The sequence below is a fragment of the Malaclemys terrapin genome, chromosome 8 (assembly GCF_027887155.1).
Source record: "Malaclemys terrapin pileata isolate rMalTer1 chromosome 8, rMalTer1.hap1, whole genome shotgun sequence".
Taxonomy (NCBI): domain Eukaryota; kingdom Metazoa; phylum Chordata; order Testudines; family Emydidae; genus Malaclemys; species Malaclemys terrapin.
In genome coordinates, this window is record NC_071512.1 from 104,249,691 (window position 1) to 104,265,291 (window position 15,601).

Here is a 15,601-nt window from a genome sequence, read left to right on the forward strand (position 1 = left end):
GCTATTTAATTTAATACAGTAGCATGGCAAAATGCTGCACACACTATATATCTCATACTTTCCCCTTTAGAGGCAAATTAGTGCAATCTGAGATCCCAGATTTGCAGTTTATTTCAGGTGGGTGCATGCCTCTGATGAGTTCCACACAGAACATGGTGCATGATTTGGGGCATCATATCAGAGTTGCCAGTGGCTTTCAGTGCAAATTGGTAATATCAAGTAGTTTGGTCTCTTTCTCTCTATTTGCCTTTCTCCTTCCTTCCTCTTGTGCTGTGAAAAACAAGGTCTTCACTCTCTCTCCCTTTCTCTTAAAAGGCCAAAGAGACCAGTAGAAGAACAATACAATTACAGTATTGTTTTCTGGCACTTGTTCTGAAGTAGAATGAGTGATTATCAGTTTGGTAAAGAAGAGAAAAATAAAAAACACAACCCTTTAATCTCAAAAGAAAATTCAGAACAAAGTGGAGGCCATCCAGGACGATTATATGGAGGGGAGGACTGCTAAGGAAAACCTACCCACTTATCTGGTTTAACAGAGGACTTGTCACTAATCAAAGCGTTTCGAAACTCACAACAATATGAGTTAGCTCACTTGCTTGTTGCAGCAAGAAATTATGTTTCCAGTTGCTAGAAGGCTGAAAAGATCCACCCAGGCCAGAATATGGGTTTAACAAAACCCCAGACAAAAAATGTGCTGGGGACAATTGTGCAAATGAAACTCCCATCTCCAGTGTGCCTTTCCCTGTCAAAAAGAACAGGAGTACTTGTGGCACCTTAGAGACTAACAAATTTATTAGAGCATAAGCTTCCGTGGACTACAGCCCACTTCTTCGGATGCATATAGAATGGAACATATATTGAGGAGATATATATACACACATACAGAGAGCATGAAATTTATCCAATATGGGGTTCCAGAGTGGTATCTTCCCCCCCAAATCCATTCTGCCCTGCACGCCTACTCAATATCCCCACATTCTAGACTTCCTATGATGAGAGGGGTCCCATGTAAACGCTATGGGACTGTCTGGATTTCTTATAAAATAATGAGGGGTGTGTCTCTTTAAAACTCTAACCTCAGTCAACTCGACTGTTGCTGTGGCATCCAAACCACGCCTCCCTCCGCGTCCCCTACCAGTGCGCCTGCGCAGTAGCGTTTGCTCGCTGGGTGACCGTTTAAAGCCGGAGTGTTTTTAAATCCCCCTTCGCTTGCGCGCGCCGGGCGGTTGGTTGCCCGGGGGGCCACCCGATTGGTTGAGCGGGCGAGTGGAAACGGCGTGCTGATTGAGCGACCGCAAAAGGAAGTGGGCGGAATGCCGGCTGCGCCTCCTGATTGGGCAAGAGGGCCTGGCGGGGCGGGGCGCTCAGTGTGGGGCGGGCGGCGTAGGGGCGGGAGGCTGGCGGTGCCGCCGTTGGAGCCGCCACAGGTAGAAGGGCCCGGAAGGGGCCTGCCCAGGTGAGTCAGTTACCGAGCTCCCCACCGTGACCCGCGGCGTTGCCCCTGCTTGCGGCGGCAGCGGGGAGAGGGCCCCGAGCGGGGGTGAGGCGCCTAGAGCGGGCTGGGGGTTGGGGTCCGTGAGGCTCCGTCCGCCAGGCGCTGGGGTCTCGGCCTGCGGGCCCGCTGGCCTCCCGTTGGGCTAGGCTGAGGGGATGCCCCCCCCCATACCTCTCCCCTGGCCTGGCTCCTCCCCGCCCCTCCCGGTCCTGCGTGGGGGCCCGCGCGTGGGTGTACAGGTAGGGCTGGTGTTATTGGGGCGGCGGGAGGGGTCGCGCGGGCTGTGGTGGATCCCCATGTCAGCCCTGGTCACCTTATCCATTACCTTGCGCCATCCTTTGGCCGGTTCTCCGCTCTGGTGTCAATCCCTTACTTCAGAAGCTGTGACTTGGGTTCTTGTTGTTTTCTTCTGTATTTTGTTTATTATTTGTGTTACTGTAGTGCCTCGGAGTCCTAGTCATGGGCCAGGGCCCCATTCTTTAATGCTCTCTCTTCTGTTTTCCTTGCAGGGGATTGAAGGCTGCGGTCATGGAGGCTATTTATGCTGTTTCAGATCACCAAACAGATCCTAGGTATCTGCTCCTCTGTAGAGAAATTACTGTATGGAAAGCTTTTGATTTTAATGTTTTTCCTTACGAGGCGTTCAAAGAAAGCACACATCTCTTGATTCTCTGGACTACAAATAACACAACTTTATTATCTCTGCAATGAACAATATGCCATCATGCATTATTTCTATTACAGTAATGCCCGGTGACCCTAATTATGATTGGGGGCCCCCTTGTACAGAGTGCTGCACATATAGACTTTAAATGGCAGTCTCTTTTCTGAAGATGTTACTATTTAAGGCCCTGTTCTGCAGTCTGATCCATGCAGGTGGATCTCTGTGCCTCCACAGAGCCTCATCCTTATAGGTCAGCTTTCATGATCAGGCCCTAAATATTGTAACTAGTGAGAGTTTTTATGTTTAAAATGACTGAGGTTGGAAACTCATTATCTTTGCCCTTAAAGACGAGGACCTATTAGTAACAGTGTATGAAGGGTATGTATGTGAGAGAGAGAGTGTGTGAGTGTGTGTGAGTGTGTGTGTGCAGGATGGTTCAGGCAGTGTACTTTTTTTTTTTTTAACTGCCTGGTCCCCTAACTGTAACTTATTTTTTTAAACAAATACTTAGTTGGAGAATTGGGCTCCACCATTATTAAATACCCATTGAAAGCTGTGTATGGAGTCCATTTCCTAGTACACAGGTGTGCATGTTACAGAAACCATCACGACTGAAATCCTAGTAACCATCTAAGCAGTGAGGCAAATATTCAGGAAAGGTTGAAACTGATTTTTTTTATTATTATAGTTATAAATTTTTGCTTATTTCTGATTGCTATAGAAGTAGTGAGACTTGAATGTGGAGAGGCTGGGAGCTTGACAAACCAAGATGGGGAGAACTTTCCATGCATAGTGACAGGTAATGGGCAGAAGGGGAGAGAAGACATGGAGATGAGATGACAAATGACACTACTTGGACAAACATAATTCAGTATTACAGAGGGCCACTTAAGAAAAGATTTTAAAGTTGCCGTGAGTAGATGGCCTCCCTTAGAAGTAGCACCTCTAAATAAACAATGGGAAACACTGGTGAGGAAGTTTTGCAGTGGTGTGCTGCTACTTTGGTGAACATAGGACTTCAATCTCCAGAGGTCTCAAGCTATTGCCTTTCACCAGGGTGGCGACTGTCCTATTTCTGTCTCTTTTTCCACCTCTTGCTAAGTATGGAATGTTCTCCCTATATTGGTTGAGCAATCCACAATCATGTTATTCCAGACGGTTATGGAAGAAATTAATCTCTGCAGTGCCTATAAGCTAACGAAAAATATGTACAATAATTAAAAATCAGTTATTCATTCTTCCGGGCTTCCCAGTGCATCCTACCTTCATATAACTCTTTGGCATAGGGAATGTCTAAATGTTATGTCTTGTACAGTGCGAAGTACATTTTACACTTAAAAAAAAAAAAATTAATTGTGGCATGCTACAACTTCTGTCTGGCTCAGTAGTTGCCAAAAAGCCACAAAACCCTAAATCAAAAACACTACCTAAATTCCACAGTTGAGCCCCACTTCTGCAAAGATCTATGTGTGGACTTTACTTTAAGCTCAAGTCGGGGTAGATAAAAATTGGTTGTCGATTAATCGCAGTTAGCTCACATGATTAACTTAAAACTGATCAATCGTGATTTTTTAAATTGCGCTGTTAAACAATAAAATCCCAATTGATTAAATATTTTTGGATGTTTCTCTATATTTTAAAATATATTTTCTATTACAACACAGAATACAAAGTGTACACTGCTCACTTTATATTTTTTATTACAAATATTTGAACTGTAAAAATGATAAAAAATACTATTTTTCAGTTCACCTCATACAAGTACTGTAGTGCAATCTCTATCATGAAAAAGCAACTTACAAATGTCGATTTTTATTTTTATTGTTTTGGTTTGTTTGTTTCGTTTGAGTGCTATTATGTAACAATGCAAAACTTTAGAGCCTACAACTCCGCTCAGTCCTACTTCTTGTTCAGCCAATCGCTAAGACAAACAAGTTTGTCTACATTATGGGAGACAATGCTGACCACTTCTTATTTACAGTGTCACCAGAAAGTGAGACCAAGCGTTCGCATGGGATTTTTGTATCTGGCATTGCAACTTATTTACATGCCAGATATGCTAAACATTCGTATGCCCCTTCATGCTTTGGGCACCATTCCAGAGGACATGCTTCCATGCTGATGACGCTCGTTAATACAATAATGCGTTAATTAAAATTTGTGACTGAACTCCTTGGGGGAGAATTGTATGTCTCTGATTCTGTTTTACCCGCATTCTGATATATATCTCATGTTATAGTAGTCTCTGATGACTCAGCACATGTTCATTTTAAGAATACTTTCGCTTCAGATTTCACAAAACGCAAAGAAGGTACCAATGTGAAATTTCTAAAGATAGCTACAGCACTCGACCCAAGGTTTTAGAATCTGAAGTACTTCCAAAATTTGAGAGGGATGAGGTGTGGAGCATGCTTTCAGAAGTCTTAAAAGAACAAAACTCCAATGCGGAAACTACAGAACCCAAACCACCAAAAAAGAAAATCAGCCTTCTCCTGGTGGCATCTGACTCAGAGGATGAAAATGAACATGCATTGGTCTGCACTGCTTTGGATTGTTATTGAGCAGAACGTGTCATCAGCGTGGATGCATGTCCTCTGGAATGGCGATTGAAGCATGAAAGAACATTAATCTTTAAAGCATCTGGCATGTAAATATCTTGCGACACCATCTACAAAAGTGCCATGTTCTCACTTTCAGGTGACATTGTAGAATCATAGAATATCAGGGTTGGAAGGGACCTCAGGAGGTCATCTAGTCCAATCCCCTGCTCAAAGCAGGGCCAATCCCCAGATTTTTTTTGCCCTAGATCCCTAAATGGCCCCCTCAAGGATTGAACTCACAACCCTGGCTTTAGCAGACCAATGCGGGCAGCATTATCTCCTGCAAATGTGACCAAACTTGATTGGCTTGATTTGTTGAACAAGAAATAGGACTGAGTGGATTTGTAGGCTCTAAAGTTTTACATTGTTTTATTTTTAGATGCAGTTATTTTTATACATAATTCTACATTTGTAAGTTCAACTTTCATGATAAAGAGATTGCACTACAATACTCGAAAAATACTATTTCTTTTGTTTTTTTACAGTGCAAATATTTGTGATCAGAAATAAATTGAGCAAATATAAACCAGGTGCTTATGTGTCTAACTCACTTTCTGAAGTGCAGTGTTTGAGTTGTAAACAATACAGGGAAGTATTGGTCCTTAATTCAACAAGTTTTTTGGTTTTGTGAGTTTTTTTGTTTTGTTAAATTAAAAAAAAAACAAAAATATTTCTGTGAGCTTGTTGGGCTTTGCACCTTTTTAAAAAAAGAATCTAAAATGTGGACTTAAATTGACAGCATTCTTTTAATGAGAACCAATCCTCCATCATAACCAGCATGTGAGACAAGTGAGTGGATTGAGGTAGGGCATCAGAATAGAGAAATCTCTTTTTTTTTTATGGCAGCTAAAAGAGTGTGAGGGGGATTTACGTGTATTGTTTTGATTAATGTAAAATATTTTAATGCATAAGTCTTAAGTTGGTCTTTAGTCAAATGTTAGCAGTGAGTTATGAACTGCATTATATGAATTACTAAAAGATTATTTCTGTCAGCTTGGAGAAATCTTAAAATAAAATTTGTAAGACTTTATCAAGAAATTTGAATGGCTACAGCTTCTGAACATCTTTTGAGTCCTATTTGTGGCTGTGAACTTGAAGTTCTGTGGTCACAACACTCTTTCTGTGTAATATGCTGTTTGACTTCAGATATGTTTCTTTAAATATTCTTCAAAACATGCTGCTTTTTAATGGAGTAAATCCTATGTAAAACTATCAAGGAAACTGGAAAGATGACCTTTTGGCAAGTTTTTTTCTTAATCTGAATTTAAAGTGAGCTGAAAATCACTTATTTCCTGGTATGTCTTATTCTTTCTAATGTTTTATCTAGAACAGCTTCATTTCCCAAGCTTTAGCTAAAAATAATTAGTGCCTTGGCATTCACACGTAAAACCATATGAAGGAACTGTACCAATTAGCCCTTTAAAATGGCAAAATAAATGAAATCTCATTATCTTCTTTGTCCGTTTCATTGGAAGAGATCACTTGATCATTACCTGTTAGGTTCATTCCCTCTGGGACACCTGGCATTGGTCACTATCGGTAGACAGGATACTGGGCTGGATGGACCTTTGGTCTGACCCAGTATGGCCATTCTTATGTTGTTGTTTTTTTTTCTTCTTTCATCTTCTTACCCCCAACCCAAACGGAATAAAGTGCAGCTTAAAAGATTAGGTTTACTATATTTCTGATTATTTTTTCTTTTGCAGAATTGCTTCAAGCAGGATGGTACCATTCAGTTTTCCTCTATCAAAATGTGCACTTTGGGATCCAACACCTGTGGGAGATGTTATTGGCGCACACATTACTTATTACAGGTATAAGTAAGACTTGTTCCTCTTCAGAATACAAATGATTAAATTGGAAGGGGATCTTCTGAGTATGTGCAGAACACTATTCTACAAGTTACATCCTGGGTATGGTGTATTCCTCTTTCAACCCTGTTAGACTATTCCAGTATCAGTTCATCACGTGTGGACAGTAAAGCTTTATTGAGTTGTATTGTGTTGAGGAAGATTAACCTTTGTAGGGATCTATTCATCCCTTACACTTCCACAGATGGGATTTTGATTTCCCCAACCCCACCCTGCAAAAGCAACTCTGTGCTGGAAGCATCTCAAGGTGGGACTGCAAGGAAGGGCTGTCGGCAGCATCTCTTTCTCCAATGGCAAATATCCATGTTCGTTAGTTTTGTCAGAAGCAGTAAATACTTGTCTTCTCTGCATGCACTTCTGGGGAGAGAAAAGGGGTTTGCTTAACACTGCATTGCTTCCATGTTTTTAGTAGGAACTGTCCTCCCAGGGAGGCAGAAAAACAACGGGGAGGAAATCACAGTGAACGCAGTATAAATATCTAGCTAGAGGGTTTCTTCTTTCTGAAGGATTGGGGAGTCCCTTTCTTGTGGATCAGCACGATCAACAGGATTGAGAAGCCCCTGTGAAAAATATCTGCCCCTCAAGGGAGAAGGTGGAAGGAAACTATAAAGTACAATGATGATGGCAAACCTCTTGTTTCTATGGGCCAGTTGTTCTCTGCCGCTACACGTCTGCAGGAAAGAGTGATCCTGATAAAAGCAAACGCCAAAATGCTGAACTAAGTTAAAACTCAACCTGGAAATCCTAATTAAGTAAAATGTTTACAGTCCTGTTAACATGTCAAAAGTTTTGACAAATACTCTTTAAAATAAGTCAGAAGGCAAATCCTGGCCCTCCTCAGTTCCTAGGGCAGTGTGCGTCAGACCTGGGATGAGGGAAGGGGAGAGGGGAAAACCTGTTTGCACTGGCATGCCCTTGAGAATAAAAGCTGTGACCCTCATGATTTAAAAGGGTCAGATGGTAAAGAGGGTGTCAAAAGTTTGGTTATTCAAACAAAGTCCATTAACATTAGGAGAGGGAAAAATCCTGCAACGCAGCAGTGCAGCAGCAGAGAGAATACTTTTACCAGCCAGGGTGAGTACTAGTTGAAGACATGTCTGCCTTCTGGGCAGCCTAGAGATGCTATGGGAGCTTCACCAAAAAGACACATCTAGATAACTGCCTGTCAATGACAGAAAAATGTTCTTTTAATGGAGGATTAATCAGATTTGTACAGAATCTTCTGTGAAATTAAGCATTGAACAAAGTGAGGCATAGTGTACAGGGGGCATTGCAGTAGTTCATAGACATGTTCCTTTTCAGTTGAGCAAGCTGTACTTTTGTTACACCTCCACTGTTTATGGATTTTTCTCACAGTATTCCTGAACCCTTTACAAGGTAGTTCTAAAATAGACATTCATTGGTTAAAAATGTATGTTAAAGACTTAAAATGTAACTCTTTCCTAACCATGACCAGGTAGGATTTGGGCCACGCATTATCGCATTCTCACAGACTGCTTTAGTCTACAGTCATCTCTCGGCCTTATGTTCTTCAGACAGCTCACAATCAAAACTACACATGCAGCTTCAAGCTAAAAAATTTCTTAGAGGCTTATTGCACCTAGATTCTACTACCTTATTGTTATTCTAATATCCAAATCTCTTCCTGTTTAGGGCATAGGATTGTTTCATTGTAGTAAAATATTAGTTTATTCTTTGAAGTAGTTTATTCAGGACAAAAATTTTATATATTAAAACTTCGTAACTATACCTAAAATATTCTTGTTTATATAATATACATAGAGCTCCTTGTTAATGTCGGTATTAAACACATTCATTGTCTCTCCTCCCCGTCCCCCCCCACCCCCCCCCCCCAAGAAATCCCAAACTATTGATGATGGAGAAGGCTCTTCGTCTTGCCTATCGCCATGCTAAGCAGAGTGAAAGAAAGTTCTTTTCCTGTTTTTTGCTTGGGACTCTTGCAGTGGATGAAGGTAACTTTTGTGTTTTTTAACCTACATGAATGTTTTATTAAATCGTTTGTAACTGGCTTGCTTCTTTCTGCATTTCTGGTGATTGAGCAAGTCTCAGTCAGTGAACTGAACTTGATGGTTTTGGTATGCAAGAAGCAGTATACTTCTCCACATCCACTCTCTTTTTTTTTTTTTTTTTTTTGACCATTTCCCCCTCCGCTCCCAGACGATGAAGGTGTATCACTGACAATAGACAGATTTGATCCCGGTCGAGAAGTAACTGATGGTTCAGGGAAAGTCCCCACAGCACCTCTTCCAGGAGACTTTTTGATTCCATGTACAATTAGCGCTTGGGGATCTTCCTCCGGAGATATTATAGTGCACAATTCTGAAGACATCAACTTAGCTTTTAAGGTAAGCCACTCCTAGCAACTTTCTGATCTCTCTGTGTCACTGTTTTAAGAGGAGACTAGATGGCTTTCCGTATCTTTCACCTCCCTGCCATTCATCTAAATCCAAACTAGAAGAGCAAAGACCAGAAGGTTACCATTTAATGGCCAATGTGAAGAGAGCTGTTCTCAGTCCACATCATGATTGTCACCAATAAGCTCCTTTTATTGGCAGTCTCAGTAGAAATTCCTAAGACAAGATGAACATGAAGACAAAACTCCTTTTTGTTCCTAGCTGAAACTCTCTCCCAGAATGGTAGGATAATATGGGAAGAGCTTGCTGTATTGATGGTGCCAAATCATTTTTGTGAATAACTATTTCCGTTTGCAAGGCAATATTCAATACTAAATTCTCTTAAAATCAAAAGATCCGCAAAGTGCCCAAAAAAAAAGGGCCAAAAAACCAAACCCTACACCCTCTTTATTGGTTGATTTACAGTGTATGAAGAAAGTAATGCATGAGTTTGGGTGGATTTTTCCTTTATATATAAGGAACATCAGTTCTTTAGCCCTGACCCTCAAAAGCCAAAGGGAGGTAAAGAACCCTTTGGGGGGAGGGATAGCTCAGTGGTTTGAGCATTGGCCTGCCAAACCCAGGGTTGTGAGTTCAGTCCTTGAGGGGGCCACTTAGGGATCTGGGGCAAAATCAGTACTTGGTCCTGCTAGTGAAGGCAGGGGCTGGACCCGATGACCTTTCAGGGTCCCTTCCAGTTCTATGAGATAGGTATATCTCCATGTATTGTATTATATTATAACCCTCTTTGGATATGTCTAAACAGCAGCTAGACATCTGTGGTTGGCCCTTGCCAGCCAATTCAGGCTGCAGGGCTGTTTCATTGCAGTGTAGACTTCTGAGTTCCGGTATCCTCCTACCTTGCCGGGGTCCTAGAGCCTGGGCTATAGCCGAGCCCTCAAGACTACACTGTAAAGTAACAGCCCCGCAGCCCGAGTCAGCTGCCACAGGCCAGCTGTGGGTTTTTCATTGCAATATAGGCATACCCTTTGTTGCTGGAGAAATTGAAATAATTATATCACAAGAGACCGCAAGATAAGCTGCAGCTTTCCAAACCTTCAGTTACAATAGGACGAGATATCTAGTTACACTGATTAGTTTTGCTGTTATGAGAATTGTATTTCAAACTCTGATTTCAACTGAAGTCTGAGAGCTAATCTTAGGTTTCAGTCTGTTAAGATATTTTTATCCTTCTCTAGTTCTTCAGTTGGTCCTTCAAGCAAAATGAGCAAGGCAAGCCCTGATGATGTTGGGTTTTTTCCACGGTTAAAAAATAAAGCAGAAAAATACCTCATTCTTTTTTGCATCAAAAGGCATAAGCAATAAAAGTTTCTCTGCCGTTCATCTTTAAAGAAAGGAATAATTTAATTGATTATTTCTGTGCTTGAAGTTGAACACGTGCTAGGTCTTTATAAGATCAGACTCCAAGACAAGTTTGTATGATTGGTTTAAGACCCAGTTAATTTAAAACAAAATGTCAGGAATGCTTTGGTAGGGCATGTTGCACCTTGTATTGTTTGTGCAGCCCTTAATACACAAAGTATTGAGAGAGTTATCTACACTATGAAAAACATTTAAGGTGTTAGTGTGTAAAAATAGTATACCAGTAACTACATATACGGTACATAGAAAAAAAAAAGATAAGTTACATAGATAACTTGTGAAGTAATGTGGTAAACTATCAAGAGTATGTGTGTAAACAGGATAACAAATGTAAATCTGGTAGGCTTAACAGCTGAACTAATTTCCTTTTCTATAAATCGTATAAATGGGAACTGTACATCTTTAAATATTTTAAGCCTAGCTTAAGTAAACCTCTTCTTTGCCAAACTCTTCTGGGAGAGAAAGGATATTTGTTTTTCCCCAAAGGGGATACTTCAGCAAGTATAGCTGCTGTTCAAGGAAGCAGCGAATCTCGGGCAGCTAAACATTTTTTCCTGCTACCCTTGCCTTGTGACTGTACTTATGGGGTGGCTCTTCATATCTTGAAAAAGCAATTTATGTTCCAATGAACAATCTCCTTGTGATTGCACATCCATTTGTGTTATGAAGGTTTCTTGGATGCAAGCAATTGTCCTATTGCTAGGTTTTTGATAAACTAATTCTTGGACCCTCCGTTTGCCCTTGTGGATTTTTTGTGTTCCAATTTAACATAGCTAACTGCGCATTTTCACATATATAATGGATGCATTTCATATTGCTATTCACTATGTTCAATACAGTCATGAGCTGTTTGGAGAAGGAACTGATTCTTTGTGTTTAAACAATGCCTGGCACAATGTTGGCTCTGATTCATGACACAGGCACCTAGGCATTATTGTAATATCCTGTATAAATGAGGTGTATAAAGACTAATCTCCGCATTTTTTGCCTCTCCTAGGGACTTCAACACAGTTTGTGCAGTAGAGACTCTTTGGATCTTTCCAGACTGCTCACCATAAGAGTTCACATTGCTTCAACAGAGAGCATGGACAATCTAAACTTTGATTTTCACTGGGCAGCTGTTACTATAACAAATACTTTAGAATACACTCCTGTGAAATCTGTCCCAATTATTCCTACAGCCCTGGCAAGAAACTTGAGCGGTCATATGAATATTGCACAGATTCAGGGGACTTATAAATGTGGGTAAGTTCAATGTTAAAACTTTCAGGCATGAAGTGCTGTTCAGTTGAATGTCCTAGGATCAGTTAGGTGGTGCATGGAAATTATCTCCCATTAGTGTCAGTGGCTTAGCCTTCAGCTGTCTTTGAGGAAGCAGGAAGTATAAAGAATATTATTTCTGATTTAGCTTTCAGTATCTTGAATTAGAAAGTTTACGCAGTGAGCACAGGAAGCTAGTCCTCCTGGCACAGGAATCAGAGGACATTCTGCACCATTCTATTCAACTAGAGCTCTTGCTTTTGACTTTAATAGGGGGAAGATCAGTCTACAGGAGGAAAAAGAAAAATAATTATAGTTTTATTAGCTTTAAAAACAGTCTGCAGGTGTTTTTTTGATTATCCTATCAATATCAGTGCTAGACCCAGAAGTGAAAACCAGGCCATTTCAGTCCAAGCTCACCAATCTTAAAAGCATTTGTAAGGACTCACAATAAGATAACGTTCGAGAATCTTCATTTTTGTCTGATTGTTCTATTGTTAATAGGGTGCACTGGGAACTTCATTTATGAAATGCATCTGAAAATAAAGTAGTTTGAGCCTTCAGTGCTGTCAGGATTTTTGTCCGGGATCCTTGACCATTCAAAATGTAGATTTTTATTTTATTTTCCCTGTAACTTCCTTCTTTTATAACTTAAAATTTGACACATCTTACTACTTTTCTGGGTTCATCAGAGCAACCAATATATTAAGCTGACTGTAGTGGCTTCAATAACAGCTCGGTGGGTTGTTGATCGCTACGAAATAAGCTTAAGAATATCCATTCTTTCCCAAGATGAGAATACACTTGCCACCCGAAGCCTTCACACAGCACTTCTGAAAACACACTTCTAGCACAGGATTTTCTTCTTACCTTAAATGTGGTTCTGGACTTGCTCAGTCCTAGAACAAACACTTAGCCTATTATGTTCCAGATACCTTACAATGGACCAAACCCGAAAACTACTTCTAGTGCTGGAATCTGATCCCAAGGCTTATGCTTTGCCATTGGTTGGAATGTAAGTATTTGGCTAGTTTTGTATAATGCCTTTTCCTGTTACTAGTATATTTTTGTCATGTACTTGGGTGAGTGTTTAGTGAAGGATATAACAAATCCATTTCTAATGGCAGGTTTTTCCTTTTCCCTTTAGTTGGTTGAGTGGCATCACTCATATCTACAGTCCACAGGTCTGGGCCTGCTGCCTGCGTTATTTGTTCAGTTCTTCAATTCAAGAAAGGTAAATGACTTAAACTTTATTTGATAAAAGTCTTGTTTGAGCTACTTCGCATCAGATGCTATGGAAAACTTGCTTTTGGTTTGATCATGTGCACCCCTTGATGGAATGTTGTTTCTATATAAGTGTAACTGGGTGAAATTGTGTGGTCTGTGCTAGTTAGGAAGTCTGACTAGAAGATGATGTAATGGTCTCTTTTGGCCTTAAAATCTATTAATATAAAAATAAATTACTAATGTTCCTGAATATTAATTTCAGAAAATTGACAAGTTGGGACAGTATCTGTCGAATTACTTTTGGGAGGGGGAGAATAGGTGTTAGTTTTTAAAATGGAGGACGACGCCTCTCAGTTCTATTTTCCTGACTCTTAAGGCAGCTGATCTCTTCTCCTTTCCACTCCCCTCTGCAAACAGACATTATTTTGACAGTTCCCAGTACTTTTTTCTTGTGTACCAATTTTTGGTTTATCTTCCCCTGTTGTGGCTACCATTTTTTACTCATGTTGTCCTTTCCTGTTCCTATATCCTTCCAGCGCTAAAAGTCAATGCTTGTTTTGGAGTCTTAACATTAGCAATACATACCTGTTAGCTATTTGTCACTGGTAGTGTTTTTCCCCAATCCTTATGGGACAGAGTGCCAGTCTGTTCCAGTGGGTTAAAAAATGCACTGCACTACATGATTAAATGCCAAGAATGTAGTTCTGTGACCTGTATGTACCATTCATTAAAATTAGAATTTGTTATTGGCCCTGAAATTAAATTTACAGTCAACTTACAAATAGGTACAAAATTTCAGACAGTTCAGATTTATCACAAGTGTTACTTGTAACAGTAATATCTATAATTACTTAAACTGAAAATTTAGAGGAAGATTTTGCTATCCATTTTGCTTACTCTCTGTATTTGACTGCACTTCATATAGTGCACTTTCTCTGTTTAGTCAAGTTAGCAAGAGAGTAACCTGTCTAACCAAAAAGACCTTTAGACATTCAATGTGGGAGAAAAATAACTTGTTTTTTTGTTTGTTTGTTTTTGTTTTAAATCCGGCTGTACTGGTTTAAGGGTGCTATATCACTTAATGGGGTTTTGAAATTAGCCACATCAAAAATTTTTGACTTTCCCTCTTGATTCTTTGCTCACTTCTCTCAAACATAAAGAAATAGCCAAGCTGCAAATGAAATTGTTTTCAAATATCATGAAAATAAACTTATGAACAAACTGTACCGTTATCCTCAATCTACATTACTTTTTCATTTATTCTTGATCTTGGGTTTATTTGTTTCAAATGCTGAATTTTGGACTTACACATCCAGTGCTCTTCAGCTGTAGAAAATGTTAGTATATTATAGGATTAAGTTATCATTCTCCCCAAACATTCATTTCAGTATGTTCAATAGAAGAGCTCTACTGAGTATGTAGAAACAATTGAATACTTTATTTTAAATGGAGGTTCACTGCTTGAACTTTTAGAAGCAACCTAGCGATCAGTTAAGCTGCTACAACATTGGAATTCAATGTCTTGACATCTGCTCTGTGAATGAGTTCCTCCATTTTTGGATGCTAAGATATCTAAAATAGGAGACTGTGTGGGCTTTTAAAAAAAAAAAACAAAAAAAACAAAAACAAAAAACTTACTGTTCTCTCCATATACAGCATCAGTGAAAGGTCTAACTGTTTTTGTATGCAGTTCCATACAGAACTTGGCTAAAAATGAGTATTGACATGTATCATCTTGATTAGTGGGATGTTCCTCGTTTTTTCAGTGAACCATACAGGAAGTTTAGTTGGCCAAGTGGATTTTTCCTGTTTCTAAAATACGTAAATTTTTTTTTTTTAAATGAATGATTTTTCTTTTGTCTAGGGTTCTTTCAGAGTCTGGAAGTTTCCTTATTGTTCTCTATTCGCTGACCCACAAGGAACCAGAGTTCTATGAGTGCCTTCCTTGCAGTGGGCAAACTGAACTAGGGTTTCAGCTACTAACAAGTAAAGAAACATTACATCTCTTCAAAGTAAGTGGCTTGGTTGACTAATACATCCTCAAGGTTATGTTGTAGTATTTTGATAATTAAAAGCTACATGGTAGCATAAAGTTAGACATTACTAATGTGACTTGCACGAATATAGTGTTTAGTATAGCTCTAAATCTAGGTTTATTATAGTAATTATTCTAATTTCCTAAATTATGAGAGACTTAAAACCCAAGATGTCTTCCAAAGTCAGCAATTATTTGTAACTATCTAATCATAGCAAGTGCTAAAAAGCATTCTGCATATGGACAAACACCAAGGAGTTAAACTTGTCATGGCACGTCCCCTCCTTATGTATGGTCAACAAAACTCTGAGACGTAACAGATTTAGAAGGAATGTGAGCAATGTTATGCCACTAGTTTGTGTGTCCCATGTACACTGTGTAGGTGGAAGAACAATCCTGGCTGCTGCATGATAGTTCTGGAAGGAGTAGCAAATTGTTGTCCCACCCCTTTCCATTTTCTAGGAACTAAGCAAAAAGGGGAAAATGTCAGGAATAGTGACTGGTTTGTGGCTTTCTTGCTGTTTTTAAGAGTGCAACTGCCATATAAGTACAGAGAGACAAGGTGGGTGCAGTAATATCTTCTGTTGGACAATTTCTGTTAGAGAGACAAGCTTTTGAGGTTGGTCCAGAAGCTGATCCAATAAGATACTGC

General features: G+C 39.9%; 1 protein-coding gene across 2 annotated transcripts in view; it reads left to right on the top strand.

Annotated features, from left to right (window-relative positions):
- Positions 1-15,601, top strand: part of STIL (STIL centriolar assembly protein) — a 33,713-nt gene that overhangs the window by 1,732 nt on the left and 16,380 nt on the right. Inside the window, exons 1-9 of one of the 2 annotated variants that reach the window (XM_054038702.1) lie at positions 1,314-1,456; positions 2,005-2,067; positions 6,466-6,573; positions 8,488-8,603; positions 8,809-8,996; positions 11,425-11,672; positions 12,619-12,702; positions 12,835-12,921; positions 14,779-14,926. In XM_054038702.1, the coding sequence (XP_053894677.1) occupies positions 1,314-1,456; positions 2,005-2,067; positions 6,466-6,573; positions 8,488-8,603; positions 8,809-8,996; positions 11,425-11,672; positions 12,619-12,702; positions 12,835-12,921; positions 14,779-14,926 (1,185 nt within the window). Of the gene's footprint in view, positions 1-1,313; positions 1,457-2,004; positions 2,068-6,465; positions 6,574-8,487; positions 8,604-8,808; positions 8,997-11,424; positions 11,673-12,618; positions 12,703-12,834; positions 12,922-14,778; positions 14,927-15,601 lie in introns of those variants that run through there. The other variant, XM_054038703.1, reaches the window with a different exon arrangement.